At 44.1% G+C, this 19,926-nt stretch overlaps 1 protein-coding gene across 1 annotated transcript; it reads right to left on the bottom strand.

Moving 5' to 3' along the window:
- Window positions 1-300: 300 nt before the first annotated feature.
- LOC143500214 (GTPase IMAP family member 9-like) lies at window positions 301-5,526 on the bottom strand. The gene is made up of 3 exons (XM_076994233.1): window positions 5,454-5,526; window positions 1,884-1,976; window positions 301-1,746 (listed from the first exon to the last, which is right to left on the bottom strand). Exon 3 carries the CDS (start codon window positions 1,739-1,741, stop codon window positions 674-676), a length of 1,068 nt encoding a protein of 355 aa, XP_076850348.1. The 5' UTR covers window positions 1,742-1,746; window positions 1,884-1,976; window positions 5,454-5,526; the 3' UTR covers window positions 301-673.
- Window positions 5,527-19,926: the final 14,400 nt, after the last annotated feature.

Raw genomic sequence — 19,926 nt, 5'->3', positions numbered from 1 at the left:
TATATATATATATATATATATATATATATTTATATATATAATGACCAGCAGTCAACTGGTACAAAGACAAGACATATATAGGCAAACAAACGACCCTCGGGTGAGACGAATCACGGGCTCCGCCCTCCCGAGGGACGCACACGACGTAACAAAACAACAACAACAACAGCCGCTGTGGACGGAGGCGACCGGTAGGGGGCCGCCTCACCGTGACAGAAAGTATGGGACACAATTTTTTTTTTATAAGCAAAACTATTGCTATGTAGAAAACATACCAGTGAATGAAGTGAATGACGACTTTTTAATTCATTTGAACAGAAAAGATTATACAGACATTCAAGCATGTTAATAGTAGTTAGTAGTAATCAAAACACAGTCAGCAACCAGTAACCAAAATGATATCATCATGAGCAATGAGCGTCTCTTTATATAGCGCCTATACGTTCCTGTTGATCTTATATATTGAACAGTCTGCAATCTGTGTCAATTCTGCTGTTTACCATATAAGAATATATACATGAATTATTGCTTAAAACACTTGAAACAACAAAATGTAAAATGTGTACACATGAGAAAAACACAATAGTACAGTGCTTCAATAGATTCACTCACTTCAATACGTTCACTCAAATAACATCTGTTTAAATAGATCCAAATCCAAATTTTTTCTAGCCTAATCAAATTTGTGGTAATCTCTGTGATTTCCTTTACATGATATTTGTTTAGCCTTTCTTTTGGCATTTTCTACAAAATCATGGGTTTCCTTATATGCTGTGTTCATTGTGTCAGTCATGGTCTCTGCCCCTTCTGCTGCTTGATAACCTTTACTTCCTCCTGCTACTGCTCCAACTCCAGCTCCAACTACAGCTCCAACTACAAGTCCAGCTGGAGTAATTGCTATTGCTGGGACTATTCCTAATTCCTTTGTGATGGTCACCACAGCGGCCCCTCCAGCCACAGCGCCAAAGAAAGCACCCAGCAAAACCCCAGTTCCTATCCCCACTATCCTTAACAGTTTGGTAAAAATATTCTGCTTTGCTTGTTCTATCATGTTAATATCTCGAAACCATTTACCCATCCCACATAAAGCCATATACTCTGCATCTACAGCTTTCTGTACTGCCTGTAACATCTCATTGGTGTAACACTCTCCTCCATTCTCCTTCACCATCTCCTCTATGGTCTTCAGTAGCTTCTCTACCTGAACCCTGTTACTCCTGTACCCATCCTGTTGCTCATTCCAGTACTTATTATCAACAACATGAACACGGCCTCCACATTTATTCACAAGATCCTGTAACTCTGTACTCTGGTTCACAAAGTCTTCAATAGTCTGACCCTCACAGAGTTGATCACCAAAGGTGAAGAGGACCACTGCATATTTTAGAGCCTCCTCTCCAAATGACTTTGTTATTTCTTCCACAGTTTCTCTCTCGTGCTTTGTGTACCTTCCCACTTTGAGCACAATCACAAATGCATGTGGTCCTGGTGCACACTTAATAATACATCGTAATATTTCACGGTTTCGTTTCTCTGAAGAGAGCTTAGTGTCAAAAAATCCAGGTGTGTCAATGATTTGTATATTCTTGTCATTTATAGATTTTGTCTTTGAAATACATTTTTTAGTTGTTGCAAGAGCTGAACTTCCAGGAGGAAATTTTTTTTCACCTAGTATCAAATTTCCACAGCTGCTTTTACCATCACCCGTTTTCCCAAGAAGCACAATCATCTGTTTATCCATCACTCCTACAAAAGATAAAAGAGCACTGATGGAAAACTTTCTCATATGATATTATGAGTTAGCATAATTAGATTTTGATTTGAATTCAGATAAATAATCAAACTCATAATATAATAAACTCATAATATAAAATAGGTTTTACCTCTGTGCCTTTATTTCAGGGCAGTCTTTGTCAATATCACAAGAGAGGTATCACAAGAGAGGTCACAAGAGGCAGTTGTTGAATTTCTGAAAACTGGAAAAATATTATTTGCTTAACAAATAAAAGACTATATATAGTGTGACGAGAGAGTGGAGCATTGTGGCAGGAGAATGTTTTCATAAAGTTGGAACATTCTGTCATGTCCAGCTCTGCCCTCCTTCCCAGTCCCATGTCGTCTGCCCTAGCCTTGCCTTGTTTCCCCATCTCCTTGGTTTCCCTTATGTCTGCCACGCCCCTGTCCTCATTGTTTCCACCTGCGTCTCGTTTTACCTCCATGTTTCAGTGTATTTAAACCTCTCTGTTCTACACCTCTTTGTCGGTCACTGTGTTTGTAATTTCTTTCTCAGCTCTGACTTGTCTGCTCTTTGTCTTTTGTCTGGTTTAGGTTGTTGTGTGTGTGTATCAAATCTAGGGATGCACCGAAATGAAAATTCTTAGCCGAAACCGAAAACCGAAAATGAGAAAACCAAGGCCGAAAGCCGAAAACCGAAACACCGAAATACATTATGCCAATTATTAGAAACATTGGATTTATGGCTAACCTCACTAAAATCAAGGCATTGCTATTCAAAGAATAAATCAACTACAAAATTTGATTTGAAAATATTAATTTAGCACTGACAATACAGTAATGCATATTATAAAATAAAATTAGTGGTGGGCCGTTAATGGCGATAACGCTGATATAACGGCCGACCACTAATTAAATTTAACTTGCTTGCAGACCGTGTTTATCTGAGAGGATAAATGTATGTATTTTATACGAGTTAAATTTAATTATAACTGACTGGCCTGAAAGATAAATATAAATTCTCTCATAAAAACGTGACGTGAGTTGCAACAACATTAAACAGCTCAGGTAAACACACTTCTGAGAAATGTCGTCTGCTCGGCAAAACATAACGGGGCTCAATGTGCTCTATTAGCCTACAAAATCCCGCATCCTCTACGACAGAGAACGGCTGATCATCTAAGGCAGCGAGTTCCATAATTTTTGGTGTAATGTTCTTTGCCTTGGCGCCATCACTGGAAAACTTTTTTGCTAGCCTTTATCCAAATAAGCTTGTGCAGGTGGCGATTTTTGCTTGCGTCATCACAACACATTGTTTCGGCCGTGTTGTTTCGGTGATGAAAGTATTTCGGCCGAAAACTGAAAATGCACATTTAAGCCAATTCGGCCGAAAATTTTCAGTGGCCGAATTTTCGGTGCATCCCTAATCAAATCCTTTCTATGCTCTGCCTTGCTGTGTATGTTTGTTGTCGCTTCCCGTCTGTCTTGCTCCTTGGTCCGTTTCATTCAGAGCTCCCCTCCGTCCGTATATTTGGCCCCCACCGAATATTACAATGTGGGTGAGGAAGAGGCGGAAGGCTCCCCTCCGTCCATGTACTCGGAGCCCACCGTGTATTACGGCGAGGGTGAGGAGGAAGACGTCAGCCCTCCTCCATCCCTGTGCTCGTCTCCCACCGAGCGTTATGGGGAGGAGGTGAGTCCCCCTCCATCTGAGTACTCAGACCTCACTGAGTGTGAGGATGAGGAAGGCAGCCAGCCTCCGTCCGAGTACTCTGATGGTGAGCCATGCCCGGAAGAGGAAGACTTGGGCCCGCCTCCCTCTGAGTACTCCGCCGAGACCGTGAGGGGGAGGAGAGGCCCAAAGTAGGGCATTTCTCCCGAGCACTCAGAGGGCAGCACGATGGACTACTCCCGGGGTGAGAGCCCGGTTGAGCCTATGGAAACAGAGCACCACGGTCCCACCGCCAGGTCAGGAGAGCGATCACCGGAAGGAGGGGACTTTCCCCGGTGGGGTCCGCGGGGGAGAGAGAGCGAACATCAGCAGACCTACCCTGCGGCACACCCCAAAGGGCTTCCACAGAACCCGGTAGCGTGCCCACCGAGAGGGCTGCAGGAGCGTCCGCCAGCCGCACCACACCCAGTGGAGGGTTTGCGGCGAGGGCGGGAGGAAGAACGCCCACTGCAGCTCCTGGAGCGTTCTTTCTGTTCTCAGCCCTCCTCCAGGCGTGAAGCCTGGCTCCGTTTGTGTGTGTGTCTGTGCCTGTGTCCATCCCTGTGTGTATTCCGAATCTCTTTTTCCCTTTTGTGCCGCTGTCCATTAATGTGCCTGTTTGTGTGTTTGTGAATGTGCCGTTGTGTCTGTCTAATGTCTTTTCCCCCGTCTTCCAAGGGAGGGTGTTCTAAGCTGTTCGTGGCGGATTCTCCACCGAGGGCGGTCATCTCCCAGACGCAGAACTGAAGGGCATTCAGTTCTGTTGGCACCCCAGGACGGGTAGTGCCCTTGGTGGGGGGCTCTGTCACGGTACAGCCCCTGTCCCCTCCCCTTTGGGCATGTGTTTATGTTGTCTACGTCTAGTCGTCTGCGTCTGTGGATCTTCGTGTGTGTGGTTGTGTCAGAGTGTGTTCATCTGTCTCACTTGTGGCTCATCTCGTCATCACTCGGGGCTTATGTAGTTTGTATATTTAATGTGTGTTTGCGCAGTGTCCCTTGCTCGTGTTTGTTTGAGTCTCGCTACACTTCATGTTTACGTGTTCAACGTGCACTGTCTGCGCTATTTGTATTAATAAAGTGACGTTTGTGCGTATTCGCTGGACTCGTGACTCGTCCTTCACCCTGCGCCCAGCGTCACATGTATACTCATTTTAGTTAGTTTAGTATTGTCTTTGTCATGTTTACGCTTAGTTTCTATAGTTCACGTATGTTAGTCTTAGTCTCTCATGTCTTCTCTGTTGAATCGGATGAATTAATATGTGTGTGTTTCCCGGTTCTCTCATGACTCCCCTTCGCTAGTTATCTATTCATATTCAGTGTCTCACTTGAATTATTTAAATAAATTCAAATTTTCTGCATTTGTGTTTACCTGCCTCCGTCAATCATTACACATTTGTCTCTAGTCTCACTCCGAGGTTGCACCAGTACTGCTCCAGTGCAACATGTGACAACAGCCCACAATTCATTGTGCAGAACATATTTACAACCTTGAAGTTCTCTAGGAATTTTCATAAAGTACATGAAAATGCTCAGAAATGTCAAATTAAACCTGTCTAATTAAAACTCCTAATATTGTACATTAGTACATGCCCCTGCACAATACAGAGTTGGATGAACAAAATTAGTGTTTATTGCAGGCCTTACTCTCAGGAACTCTATGTATTCTCTAAGACAACATGTGCTGGATAGTTAAATATTTGGATTTTTATCGTTTCAGTGGTGAGATGAAAATATTTAATCTATTTCCAGTCTGTCAAACTTCACCATCAGGCAAACTTTTTTTAATTATTGCAAACAAATTAAAACAGCACAGATTGTCAGTAATTTTCTAATGTATGTGTACATTTAAATTAGCTTATTTTAGTGCCTTAATCTACAAAAATCAGTATAATTAAACGCAAGACAGGAAGGCACATCTTAACAGCAGTGAAGTATTTGACAGTATATTATACAGTGACTGTAATGGCTGCACCCTGAGATGAGACAAATGTTAATAAGACTTTGGTACCTTCACTGTTGGCAGTCACTTCAGTCAGATTGTTCAGTGCTTGCAGGTACTTCAGCATCCAAAGTGAAAGAATCTTGTGACCTCTATATATCTAAAATGAAACAACAAATCAAGATCCTGTTCAAACCAGTTGCTGCTGGTCCTCTGTTTCATAACTGTGAGAGGAGAAACCACACGTAATTCACATTAGCCACTCCTCCCCCATTCAAAGGGAAAATATGCTGAGCTGATGCATATAAGGTGTGCTTGTTTCAGTTCATGATAATGTGTAAAGGAGTCAAAGCCAACTCGCACATTCCTGGTCATGTTTTGGTTTCAGAGACTTTCAAATGACTTGATCCATCTTTTAGATAAGCAGTTTTATTACTGTTAAAAAAGACCAAGACCCACTATCCCCTAACCCAAAAAAAAGGGGGGGGGATGTGCCCCCAAGGGTGTTCTGCAATCCCCTGCTGTAAGTTATCTAGGGCAGGGTCCTGAAAGCTTGGGGGGTTCTCTCCCTTAGATGGAACATCCACCACAGCTCCAGCTCACAAGACAGGTGGAGAAAACTCCTGTGAGTAGGAAGCAACGCTGACCACCCTGACAAGAACTAGCTATGCCTCCTGGTCAAAAACAAAAACAAATGGTTGGTCATTATGTCATGAACATATAGCACAATGCTAGAATGTACTGGGCAAAAACAAGGAAGCAAATGCAAGTCTACAACTGAAGAGTTTAATAAAATAAATGAAAATGAATTTGAAAATTGCACTAAAGAGAACCAAATCAACTGTATTGGAGACAGCTAAACGCCATTTCACTGTGACACCCAAAATGGAATCCTTTCCCACTGAACTGAGAAACTGACTCACATCTCTTTGGTTGCATGTAAATTTAAAGACTGATTCTTTACACAGCAACAAGTTCCCAAGGATCAACATTCACAATGGTGCTTATGTCCCCTAGCTTAGAACTCTGACTTTATAATCTCCTGAGCTTGGGAGAGAGGCCATCTAAAGCCTGGTTTATACTTGACGCGGCGCGAGGGTCCGCGCGGCGAAAATGGCGTAATCGCTGTGGCTCCGCCCGTGCGCGAGGGCACCTCTTGAATTTTGTAACTTTGCGCGCGCGCCGCGCTTCAGCGCGATGGACAAAGTCATGTTTGCCGGGTTCATACACCTTTACAAGGCGCAATTAAAGCACGTGTACGGCACTTTAAGGGTCCATTTCAATATTTTCTGCACGATAAACATAATTAAGTTAAATATTAATACATATACTCGAAATGATTCGAAATAACTCGCTTTTTCATCACATTATTTAATGGTGGTTTATTTTCAAAACGCCCAATCTTAACGTCTTCACGTTCTCTCATGTTTCGTCCTGGAATTACAAGAGGCTAGTATTTGTTAACGTAATTTCAACATTTTAATGTACTTTAGCCTAAATTCCAGCACTTTTCAAACCTGAAACACAAAGCAACATTAAAATGCGTCAGGTAAATGTCCATTCCCCCTTTTTTGAGGGGTGTTTCTTTATACTACCACATATAATTTTGGACAACATTGCAAAGCCATATTTATGTTTGATGCCTGGTGTATATATATGGTCTCTGGTCAGGTAAAAATGTTCTTTCCCCGGTTTTGCAGAGGTTTTTTATTCTCCACTGCCACCTATCGCCACCTATCGTTTCGGAGAACACTGCAGCGACGCTCGCGAAAGTATAAACGCCTACACCGCTCGCGCAGGGTCGCGCGAGGTGGGCGGAGTCGCGCGCTACGGTCGCTCGCGAAAGTATAAACCAGGCTTAAGAGTTCTGGTCAACATCAACCTTCTTTGGAGGACATTGGTACCACAGTCAGGAAGAGCAATAAAACTCTTAAATTCCAACCTTATCTGATTGCCCACAGTTTAAACCCGTTATAAGTCCAGTGTTAAAATCCAGAGCTGAAGATACAAATATTTCAGAGATCTCTGTAACTCCAAATCTGAACTGTACATGGAATTGGGATTCTGCCTACAGGAACCAGCTCGGCGAATGCAGTCTAGAGACACCAAACTTGACTACCTTCCATACAAGGAAAGATGAATTATTCTTGAAACCAGTATTCAGCTTTCCAGCCTTTAAGGACAAAGGACCACAGGACCATGTGCCTAAATGTGAACACTGTGCCATGTGGTTGATATAAAGACACAACTTATGATCTTTCATGTATTCAGTATTAAGTGATCTTATTAGAATACGTGTTACTGTATAAACACACCACATTGATGCATATCTATGTATTAGTTTGTATGTTACTCATCAAATGTAATCATTCTCATGTGTGCGTATGTGACCTCACATTCATGCCTGTCTGTGCATTGTGTGTCATTTGTTGTCCAAAAGTGGAAATTGAGAATGGCTCAATGTGTAGACTAATAGAACCAAATTAATTCTTGTTTAGGCAGAGTATGTAAGACAATTTATTTAGGAATAGTTTACTTTGTCTTTGAATTGTGTTAATCTGTCTTCTTTGGTTGTCATTAACTAGACCTGGAAAGACGGGCACTCCTCGCTTCCCCCCTCTCTTTCTCTCTCTCTTTCTCTCCCCTGTCTGGGCAAAGGTCATGAATATTCATTAATAAAGGCCAATGGTCAATGGCCTGATGAACATGAAAGCACCTTACAATTACGCCCCTAAAACTTGTTTTAAAAGCCCTAGCTCGAAGCGAAACAATGAGCTTGGCAGCCTGGTAATTTGGGAAGACTTGGAGAACTTCGCCAGAGTCGCCGAGACTCAAAGACTCGAACATGCCAAAGCATCGCGACTGTTTGCTGGACTCACGCTGAACACCGCAGTGTCCAAAAGAGCGATGCCAAGAAACCGCAACTAACGCTCTCACCGAGTCCAACAGAAGATTCTTCTATATTTTATTTTATTTTCTTTATTCTACGTTTCGTCGTCAAAAGTACTTTTATTTCGTCTAGTCGTTCAAGTCAAGCTCATCTTCTTTCTCAGTCAATTCATCTGCACAAGTTTGTCTGCGCACTCCAGCTGCGACTGTGACGTCACCGCTAAGTCTCCGCAACTCGAGCCGTGTCACGTGACCTGCTCCGCAGACCTTAGCTGCCTCAAGAAACGAATCGTGAACGCGCACCGGTTGGTCCGCGACACCACGCCTCTTCTTCGAAGTAAGACGCTCAGTTCATGTGCTGTTTTGGGGTTGCCAGCTTCTATTTCTCCCGGAGTCCAAAATAGTAAATACTGTTACCATTAACCTGCCCAAACCTTCTCTTTCTCCTTTCTATTCTCTCTCTAAAGACCTTTTGTCCGTCCCTGGGTCCTACGCTAGTTAAGCAAGCCTTAGGATAGTCAAATAAACAAATCTCATGATCACCGCCAGTTGTTTATCATTCGCTGTTGTTGTTTAACTTTATATTCTTTGTTGTTCACTATTATATCCCTGGTTTAAATTAGTAGATTCACATATAGGTTTAGTTTCAATTTGAGCCAAATCATTCATATGCTTTGTATCAATTGTAATATTAACCATTTAATAAATGTGGACATTTATTCATCTGGTCACGGTGGTAAATGCATATTTTGGTCGATGGTATTAGGTCACTGCGCGGAACCAGAACTTAACCCTTTAGTAATGAGACTGATCAAACCATATTCCACCTATCTCCATTATCACAATACTGGTTCCTGAGCAATCAGGATGGTGCCCCGTTCATAATCCATAAACTAACATATGTATCTGCTACACAACTAACATACTCATAAATGACCAATGAGCTCATGATATAAAAGACAACATAAAGACAAATCACACAGATGGTGCAGAGAACAAGATGAACACACTCCATCTAAGTGGGGTGTGGTGGTGAATGTGAATCAAAATCAACATGTAATAAGTGAGGCTAATGGCAGTAGGACCCCATTACATCAGGGTTCTTCTTAAACTGGTCTTCCTTTTCTTCTTCCTCTATATTTTTTAACATATTAAACATAATTTTTGTCCTGTATGTCCCAGCACAAGTGAACATATGAACACTGAGATGCTGTCAGGTTCAGTGTTTCATGGACATTTTATTAAGTGTCCTCCATAATGCTTACTGAGGGACCATTGAGGTCTGTGGATGTTGACCATATATCAAAATCAAAGATTAAATCCTGTTTATGTAATTCTAATGTGTTTCAGAGAAAGTATATTTGGAATTTTTGACTACACCAGGGGTTCTTAACCTGGGGGTCGCAACGTACTTCCAGGGGGGTCGCGAATGTGACACAAAATAAGGTGTTTTCTGAGTTAAATGTGCAACGAATCAGGTTCGGAGCTACACTTTGTTGTTCTTTACTCAGCCTGGACAAGCGGAGCCACAACGTGCATGCGCGAACCTGAATCAAGACTCAGAATGGGACAGTTTGATTCAGTAAAGTTTATTGAATCAAACTGCCTCATTCTGAGTCTTGATTCATGGTCAAGCATGCACGTTGTGGCTCCGCTCGTCCAGGCTGGATTGACATGGAGCGTTTTTTAGAACGTCAAACTGAAAGTGGGGATGCAAACGCCCACTTGCAGGAATTTCAGAACAGAAAAAAACGAAGAAAGTGAGAAAATATGATGAAAAGTACTTGGAATATGGATTTATGCAGACAAGCGAAGGAGAGGATGCACGACCACAGTGTGTTCAGGGTTGCCAACTTTTTTCAAGATCGCTTGGAGTGAGATTTGAACCTGGAGGGGTGGCGGTGTAAAATGGACACAAATTAAGTATTATATCCTGCTCGATCAATCGCCGGTGGTTGGCGCCAGAGCGAACTAGTAACTCATTGAATCATAGATATGGATCAGAGGTAAATAAACTAGATTTTTTTTCGGCGTGAGAAATCGGAAGTGTGGTGTAAGAGCGTGTGAAGACAGTAAAATGCGTGTGTCTCACGCTCAATGCGTGAGAGTTGGCAACCCTGGTGTCTTGTTTGTGGCGAAGTGCTAGCCACGGAAAGTTTCATTTCCCTCCAAGTTGCTACGCCATTTGCAGACGAAGCACTCGAGTTTGCAATCAAAAGCTGTGGAGTTTTTCGAACGTAAACTGTGAGGGGGAGGGGGGGGGGGGTCGCGAAATTTACTGGAGCCTAAAAGGGGGTTGCACAGTGAAAAAGGTTAAGAACCCATGCACTACACTATCAAAATTCTTGATTAAAAGAGAACAAAAATGACATATCGGCATTTTAGTCAATAAAAAGTATTAAAAAGATAACACGGAAAATATGTAGTGAAATGGGAAGAGGGAGATCATTTTCATAAGCCCTGGCAAACATTTAACAATCATACTACAGTGAAATTTCCATGTGAAATCTATGATTCCTTAGTAATGTGCTATTGTGAGATATCAGAGAGGGACTGAACAACAAAGCAGAATTTATAGTTTAAAAGAACCACAAGAAAAGAACCAAAACAAAAGATTATTAGAGGTAATTAATCTGAGGGAGAAGACCAAAGGGCAAACAGGTAGATGCAATACAGCTCAGCACGAATGATTGGTAGAAGCAGGCGTAAACCTTTAAGGAGGCTAATGTAAAGAAGTGAAGGTAGGAACCTGTTGGTTAATACAGCCATGTTATATCTAGGACACAAAATCAAATCGGCTTAAGAAATATGTCCAACTGCAGAGCAGAATCAGTAGAGGCAAAGAATCATCAGTAAACCAATCAACAGCTGTTTTACCTTATACGGAGTGAAAGACGTGTAACCTTTGGTCTCTAGGTGGATGTGCTTAAGAATATACAAGTGTGACTGACTTAAGTACCGGAAGTCAAACCACTCAAACCACAGAGTCTGACAGAAAAGTTAACTCTCCCTGCACTGTTTAATCATCATCTAAATACCACACTGTTCACTGTTAACTTTATATTCTATATATTTATCACAGTGATTGCTTGTTTATTCATTATTAATAACTTATTTATTGTCTGCTACATTGTTGTCCATTTTACATTTCAAAACTGGAAAATTAAAAAACTGGAAAATAAAAAATACCAAAACACATTCTAACACATTTAATTAGGTGTTCCAATCACTTCTATGGCCACAGGTATATAAAATTAAGCATGCAGACTGTTTTTCCAAACATTTGTGAAAGAATTGGTCGTTCTCAGGAGCTCAGTGAATTCCAGTGTGAAATTCCAGTGACCTTCATGGATTGGGTTTCCACAGTTGAGCAGCTGCATGCAATCTGTACATCACCATGTGCAATGCAAAGCGTCAGATGCAGTAGTGTAAAGCACACCATCACTGAACTCTAGAGCAGTGGACGCATGTTCTCTGTAGTGACGAATCACGCTTCTCCATGTGGCAATCTGATGAGTCTGGGTGTTTTTCAGGAGTTGTTTTTCAGGATCTGGGGCTTGGCGCCTTAGTTCTAATGAAAGGAACTCTGAATGCTTCAGTATACCAAGACATTTTGGACAATTCCATGCTTTGTGGGAACAGTTTGGAGCTGGCCACTTCCTCCAACATAGCTGTGCACCAGTGAATGAATGAATGTTGAATTTATATATCACCTTTCAGGATACCCAAGGCACTTTACAAATTTAACACAGGTACAAGTCTCACACAACCAATCACACACACCAGCGAGAAGCGGCAACCAATTGCACACAGCGTACTCTCTACCGCAGGGGTCTCCAACCTTTTTTCCTTTGAGAGCTATTACAAAATAAAAATGGCAGAGAGCTACTTATGTTTTGTAACATTTATTCTCATAGCTTATTTCGAACAAACTCAGTAAGCTTTCTTTCCTGAACATCTGCAATAAGCTACAGTCCACATCTCACATTATGTATTAAAATTTCACAAAAATATTATTATTACTACAAACACATATATGTCCATGTCACTGTATCACATTTCACAAAACTATTTGCTTGTACCAAGACATTGGAGAATGAAGTGTTATTATGGATCACTTAGAATTAAAAAAACTTCACCGTATACAACCTTATTAAAATAATCCATATATCCCCAGCTGGCACACGACCAACCTTCAATGTTGAAATGTGGTTGAAATATAGTTGAAATACTGTCTGTTGTTGTTTCAACGTTGAAACAACGTTGAATCAACGTTTAATGTTAAATGATTGCACAAACGTTGAACTATTAATGGTGAATCAACGTAATATCTTCAACCTGCCTTTGTATTACCATTTCAAGTTCAAAATACAATAAAAAAGTACAAACTGTCACGTTGTGGGAGGGCCCCCTACCGGTCGCCCCCGGTTACAGCAGCATCGGTCCTGTTTTTGGTCACGTGATGTTCGTCCCTCAGGTGGGCGGGACCCGTGATCCGTCTCACCTGAGGGTCGTTTGTTCGTCTATATATGTCTTGTCTTTGTACCAGTTGACTGCTGGTTATTATTTCCTTCATTTGGAACAATGCACGGGTTTTTGGTTTGCACACTTTCTATTAAACCATCCTCTTTCCCTGAGACTTGGCGTGATCGCTTCCTTTTTGAGTTGCTCACCCTGCCCGTCACAGAATAACCAGCCACCTTCGGAAGCCGCCAGTCTCCTTTGCTTTCTCCTTCGTTCGTGGTCATGTCTCGTGGTAAGTGTTTGTCTACGTGCTGTGTGTTTGTCGTGTATTGTCTGAGAGAGTGTTGAGTCTGTCCCCACTCGTCCCGCCGTGTTTAAATGTTGTTTGTGTTTAAACCCGTATATCACACGGCGGTGACTAGAGCTGGGGACCGGTAGACTCCGCTCTCGCCCAGCGAAACTACCGGTGCCTCACATTGCGCACGTCCGTTGTCCGTTATCGTCTGTGTGTGTGTATGTACGTTGTAGTGTTTTGTTTTAATAATGACGCGGACGTGAGCGAGTGTGTGAGTGTGCCGTGGTGTGTGTTTCGCTGGTGGTGTTCGTGTGTGTATGTAGTCGGGTCCAGTTGCGGATTGCCAGGGCCCTGGTCTCTGGCGCTCCTGGGTTGGGTGGAGGAGTCCACTTTGAGATGAGGGGCCCCGGGGAGGGGTTCACTCCCCAGGAGTCTGGGGTGACCCCTAGCGAAAGGGCAGGGGTCAGCTCCGAGCGAGGAGGTAGGTTCGGGAGGTGGTTGGTGGAAGCCGTGGCCGCACCCCAGTGTGGCGGCCTGCACACATCCACACCTGTGACGTGTGTTGGGCCATGTGCTCCCGGTCCGCACACAGCAGTGGGGCTTAAGCGGCCTAAGGCCGGTTAGGGCGCGAGGGCCCTGTGACCGACCGGGGCGTGGTTATCGTCTTGTTGACGACCCAGTCGGTCCAGGGTCCCGCCCAGGAGGCGAGCTAACCTGTATGTATTTTTATGTTTCAGCTCCAGGACTGCAGGGAACGGGTCCCTGCCTTGTCTGCGTCCTGTGACGAGGAGCTTATGTGTTGTGTTTTGTGTTTCAGCTCAGGACGGCAGGGAACGGGTCCCTGTCTTGTCCCCGCCCTCCCGCCCCTTTGTTGTGTTTTGTGTGCTGCCGCTGTAAGCCCCACATCCGGAGGGGAGTGCGGCTTTGGTGGGGGGGGTCTGTCACGTTGTGGGGGGGCCCCCTACCGGTCGCCCCCGGTTACAGCAGCAGCGGTCCTGTTTTTGGTCACGTGATGTTCGTCCCTCAGGTGGGCGGGACCCGTGATCCGTCTCACCTGAGGGTCGTTTGTTCGTCTATATATGTCTTGTCTTTGTACCAGTTGACTGCTGGTTATTATTTCCTTCATTTGGAACAATGCACGGGTTTTTGGTTTGCACACTTTCTATTAAACCATCCTCTTTCCCTGAGACTTGGCGTGATCACTTCCTTTTTGAGTTGCTCACCCTGCCCGTCACACAAACAACTCTTTGGCATTGGATGAGGGTTTTGAAAGAGGTATTAATTATTATTATTAATAATAGTAATAATATAATTTTTATTTTTTCATTAATTCGTCCAAAAACGTCATCAAAAACAGGCAGGTATTAACCAGGAAGACAACATAAGGCAATGAAACAGTTTGAAATGTTTTGAGGCAGAAACAAAACTTCGCAATGACAAATCAACAAGTTTAAATAGAGCAGGAGAAAGTATTGGACATCAGGCAGTACAACTGTGAGTCTTGTGTGTCACTCGAGGGATTCTGGCAGTGTAGTCAGTGATGCAGGCGGAGGTCGTGAAATGTAAAGGTTTTTATTTTTTCTTCTTACATAATATGCGCAGTATTATATCATATATTAATATCAAGGCATTTTTTTCTGTTCCACCAGACCCGGCGACCCTGGCTGCTTGGTGTGGCGTACGCTGGGAGAGTTTGGCATTTTTGCTCATTGGCATCTTTTAAAGTTAAGTTACGGTAAGTAAAGTCAAAGTTTAGTCAATACCTGAGGAGCATAATATTATTAATTACACATAGAGTTACTAAAACAGGCGACCCCAGTAATGCTAGCTGGTTAGCTTTCCTGGCTAGGTGTTGTGAGGATGCCTGACCAGCTAGCATGAGCAATTAGAAACGAGTCAATTAAAATTCAATATTTTTACAAATTTAGATGTTCGTTCGTTAAAAATTGTTGGCACTGTATACAGGATGGTGTTTGCTTTTCCTTTTTAGACACAAAATCACACAGCAGGAGGCAATGGACACGATGGCTAAACACCTCAAGTATGCACCGGAGAGGTTGTGTGGTGGTTCTCTGAGACGAAATTTACAGAGAGAATAAAAAAATAAAATTGTTATATTTTCATTATGGCATAGGGTACAGTTGTTTTTTTTTCCTCTCTCCTGTTGTGATTTTGGGTTTTTGCTTAGCAGTAGCATTAGCAACAATATATTTTGCTTACCCTTTAAACATAATATAATGTGGGTAATGCCCACAGCTTCCTCACAGGAGAGTGCCACCAAAACTCAGGAAGAAGTAAAAGGAATCTATTCAGTGGTTAATGTAGAAACAAGAACAGTCCAAATAGTTAAAACCCCCAATAAAAAGTGTAAAAACCCCATGCAAATTCAGTCATTCGACAAGATGAGAGCAAAAAAGGAGGGGGGGGAGAACTGCGACAGTTCACAGGAAGCTAGCTCAGGAAGTGAGTCTGAGCACTCTGAAGAGACTGACAGAGAGGAAGTGGTGAACAACATTAGAACACGCCACACACAGAAGACAGGCAGGCGAGCAGAGGTAAAATAAAAAAAATAAAAAATAAATAAATAAATAAAAACGTGCTAATCCTGCTAAAGGAATTAAACTAGGAAAGACCAAGAAGGGAGTTAAGGGACCAAGAAAAAGGGAAATAGACAATAAAAGTAAGTCAGGTCGTGCTGTAAAGGTTAACTGCAAATTAAAAGGGACTTGGGTGGAGTCAGATGTTGAGAGCGTGCACGCGGGGGAAAGTGATGAGAGTGGAGATAACATGTCAGAGAGAGAAATGGTGGGGGCGCGCCCTTACGCAAAGAATATATATTTCCCTATATATTACCTGTCAATATATTAAATTATTTTGTGTTCTGATTTACTGGTTAATTGAAAAGATTTAACAAATTTAATATTCCTCTTGGCTACACTAAGTGATACTAATTAATAAATAACTGATAAAAAGCAGATAATTTTTATTACCAAAATGTATTGGAAATATACATCCATCCATTATCTGAACCGCTTAATCCCGCTAGTCGGGGTCACAGGGGGGCTGGAGCCAATCCCAGCATCTTTGGGCAAAGGCAGGGTACACCATGGGCAGGTCGCCAGTCCACCGCATGGCCAACACACATGCACGCACTCACACCTACGGGCAATCTAGAGTGATCAATCAACCTAACACGCATGTCTTTGGACTGTGGGAGGAAACCGGAGTACCCGGAGGAAACCCACGCAGGCACAGGGAGAACATGCAAACTCCACACAGAGCAGCCCAGACCGAGAATCGAACCCAGACCGCCTTGCTGTGAGGCGACAGTGCTAACCACCACACCACCATGCCACCTGGAAATATACAGACTTATATATTATTTTATATAATAATCAATATGTTACAATATATTTAAAAATACATAAGGAATTGCCGCTTTTCATATATTTTATATATGATGTATGTGACGCTGGGCGACGACAGACGGACGAGACACAGAATCCGTTTTTTCGCGACAGACGTCATGCTTTATTTCACTGATATTGCGCAATAGCGCACGTTGAACAGTAAACACACACAGCCACGTGTAGACATAGACAACGACGAGCACAGGACACTGCGCGAGCGCACATTAGACAGACCACATTAGCCCCACGTGATTACGAGACGATTCACAGGTGAGACACATTATTCACACGACATAGCCATCACCACGGAGTTCACTGACGCAGACAAAGCACGTGGACAACGTATACACACGCCCAAAAGGGAGGGGCCGGGGTCCTCAACGTGACAATGTAAAATATATTTACTCATATATTTACTCATATATCTTGTCATGTTGTGGGGGGCCCCCTGCCGGTCGCCCCCGGTTACAGCGGCAGCGGTCCTGTTTTTGGTCACGTGATGTTCGTCCCTCAGATGGGCGGGACCCGTGATCCGTCTCACCTGAGGGTCGTTTGTTCGTCTATATACGTCTTGTCTTTGTACCAGTTGACTGCTGGTTATTATTTCCTTAATCTGGAACCATGCACGGGTTTTTGGTTTGCTCACTTTCTATTAAACCATCCTCTTTCCCTGAGACTTGGCATGATCGCTTCCTTTTTTAGTTGCTCACCCTGCCCGTCACATATCTCAATATATTTCATATTATATTTAATAATACATTTCATTATATATATATATATATATATATATATATATATATATATATATATATATATATATATGTATATATGTGACGGGCAGGTGTGAGCAACTAAAAAGGAAGCGATCACGCCAAGTCTCAGGGAAAGAGGATGGTTTAATAGATGGTTTAATAGAAACAGCTGCCGCTGTAACCGGGGGCGACCGGTAGGGGGCCCTCCCACAACGTGACAGACCCCCCCACCAAAGCCGCACTCCCCTCCGGATGTGCGGCTTACAGCGGCAGCACACAAAACACAACAAAGGGGCGGGAGGGCGGGGACAAGACAGGGACCCGTTCCCTGCCGTCCTGAGCTGAAACACAAAACACAACACATAAGCTCCTCGTCACAGGATGCAGACCAGGCAGGGACCCGTTCCCTGCAGTCCTGGAGCTGAAACATAAAAACACATACAGGTTAGCTCGCCTCCTGGGCGGGACCCTGGACCGACTGGGCCGTCAACAAGACGATAACCACGCCCCGGTCGGTCACAGGGCCCTCGCGCCCTAACCGGCCTTAGGCCGCTTAAGCCCCACCGCTGTGTGCAGACCGGGAACACATGGCCCAACAAACGTCATAGGTGTGGATGTGTGCAGGCCGCCACACTGGGGTGCGGCCATGGCTTCTACCGACCACCTCCCGAACCTACCTCCTCGCTCGGAGTTGACCCCTGCCCTTTCGCTAGGGGTCACCCCAGACTCCTGGGGAGTGAACCCCTCCCGGGGCCCCTCATCTTAAGGTGGACTCCTCCACCCAACCCAGGAGCGCCAGAGACCAGGGCCCTGGCAATCCGCATCAGGGACACGCTGGTCACCCCGAGCTTGAAGGGGAGGGTCTCCGCCTGGAGACCCCACTAGGTCCGGGAGTGCCGCAGTCCACCTCCAGGAGCGACCTGCAACACATCACACACACACGCACACAGACAACATACAACACATAACGTGCACTGCCCTGACCTTTGCACCCCCTTATACCCAGGGGGGAGGGGACCCCTTCTTGGCATGAGGAGACACCCTGTCCATACACCCCAAGCATCCTCAGCCTACAAAGGGGTACAGGGGCTCCTCCCTGCTCAGGGGTCCCTCCCAAAGGCCAGTTCTCCCTAAGGAGCAGCGCCTTCTGAGCCACATGCCGTGGCTCAGGAACCCCATAGCTCCCCCCCAAAAACATATTTAGGGGGGGCCCCTCTGGGGAATAACAAAACAAAAAACACAGACACAACATACAACATACACGCACCCAGGATGCCCTCCGTGCCACCTCCAGTGGCACGGGACCTCTAATGGGCCCCTCCCCACACACAGTGAAGAGGGGTGCAAGAGAGGAATTACATAAAACAAAGCACGCTACACGCTGGGACAAAACGAACACGCAAAGACGGAACACAAACAAACGGACAGGACCCACCGACGCGCGCGCTCTGTGGAGTGCAACGCGCCCACTCCAGCTCTCCCTCTCACCGTTTTCACCACGGGATCCGCAGATCTTTGGAGAGAGAGAGCTCTGCGCGAGCGGCTTGCGCGCCACGCCCACAGCAGAGAGAGACTCTCTCTCTGCCTCGCAGTCGCTCACCCCCGTCACCACGGGATATCGGGTGAGCGAGGCGAAAGGAGCAGAGAGATTCGCGTCTCACGCGTTCTAGCGCGCAGCACGCATCGGTGGACCCTTCTACATTCACACACGAACACCACCAGCGAAACACACACACCACGGCACACTCACACACTCGCTCACGTCCGCGTCGTTATTAAAACAAAACACTACAACGTACATACACACACACACACATATATAGACGATAACGGACAACGGACGTGCGCAATGTGAGGCACCGGTAGTTTCGCTGCGCGAGAGCGGAGTCTACTGGTCCCCAGCTCTAGTCACCGCCGTGTGCCTTACGGGTTTTAACACAAACAACATTTAAACACGGCGGGACGAGTGGGGACAGACTCAACACACTCTCGGACAATACACGACAAACACACAGCACGTAGACAAACACTTACCACGAGACATGACCACAAACGAAGGAGAAAGCAAAGGAGACTGGCGGCTTCCGAAGGGTGGCTGGTTATTCTGTGACGGGCAGGTGTGAGCAACTAAAAAGGAAGCGATCACGCCAAGTCTCAGGGAAAGAGGATGGTTTAATAGAAAGTGTGCAAACCAAAAACCTGTGCATTGTTCCAAATGAAGGAAATAATAACCAGCAGTCAACTGGTACAAAGACAAGACATATATAGACGAACAAATGACCCTCAGGTGAGACGGATCACGGGTCCCGCCCACCTGAGGGACGAACATCACGTGACCAAAAACAGGACCGCTGCCGCTGTAACCGGGGGCGACCGGTAGGGCCCCCCCCACAACGTGACTATATATATATATATATATATATATATATATATATATATATATATATATATATATATAATGAAATGTATTATTCAATATAATATGAAATATATTAAGATATATGATGTAAAATATATAAAATATATTTACTCATATATTTTAATATATTTCATATTATAATTAATAATACATTTCACACACACACACACACACACACAAACTTTACCATATAGCTAACATATATTACCACACACTAAGGGGTAATCAAATTTTTTTATTTTATTTTGGGAAAAAAAAAACCTTTCACACAAAATTGTTATAACACAGTTATAAACAATAAAGTGCATCTCAG

This window comes from Brachyhypopomus gauderio, unplaced genomic scaffold (assembly GCF_052324685.1).
Source record: "Brachyhypopomus gauderio isolate BG-103 unplaced genomic scaffold, BGAUD_0.2 sc137, whole genome shotgun sequence".
In the NCBI taxonomy this organism is placed as follows: domain Eukaryota; kingdom Metazoa; phylum Chordata; class Actinopteri; order Gymnotiformes; family Hypopomidae; genus Brachyhypopomus; species Brachyhypopomus gauderio.
The sequence above is the reverse complement of the archived record's forward strand: the minus strand, read 5'-3'. Positions and strand labels throughout refer to the sequence as shown.

Excerpts from the sequence above, each read along its gene's own strand:
- LOC143500214 (XM_076994233.1), bottom strand. The coding sequence starts at position 1,741 with ATGGATAAACAGATGATTGTGCTTCTTGGGAAAACGGGTGATGGTAAA.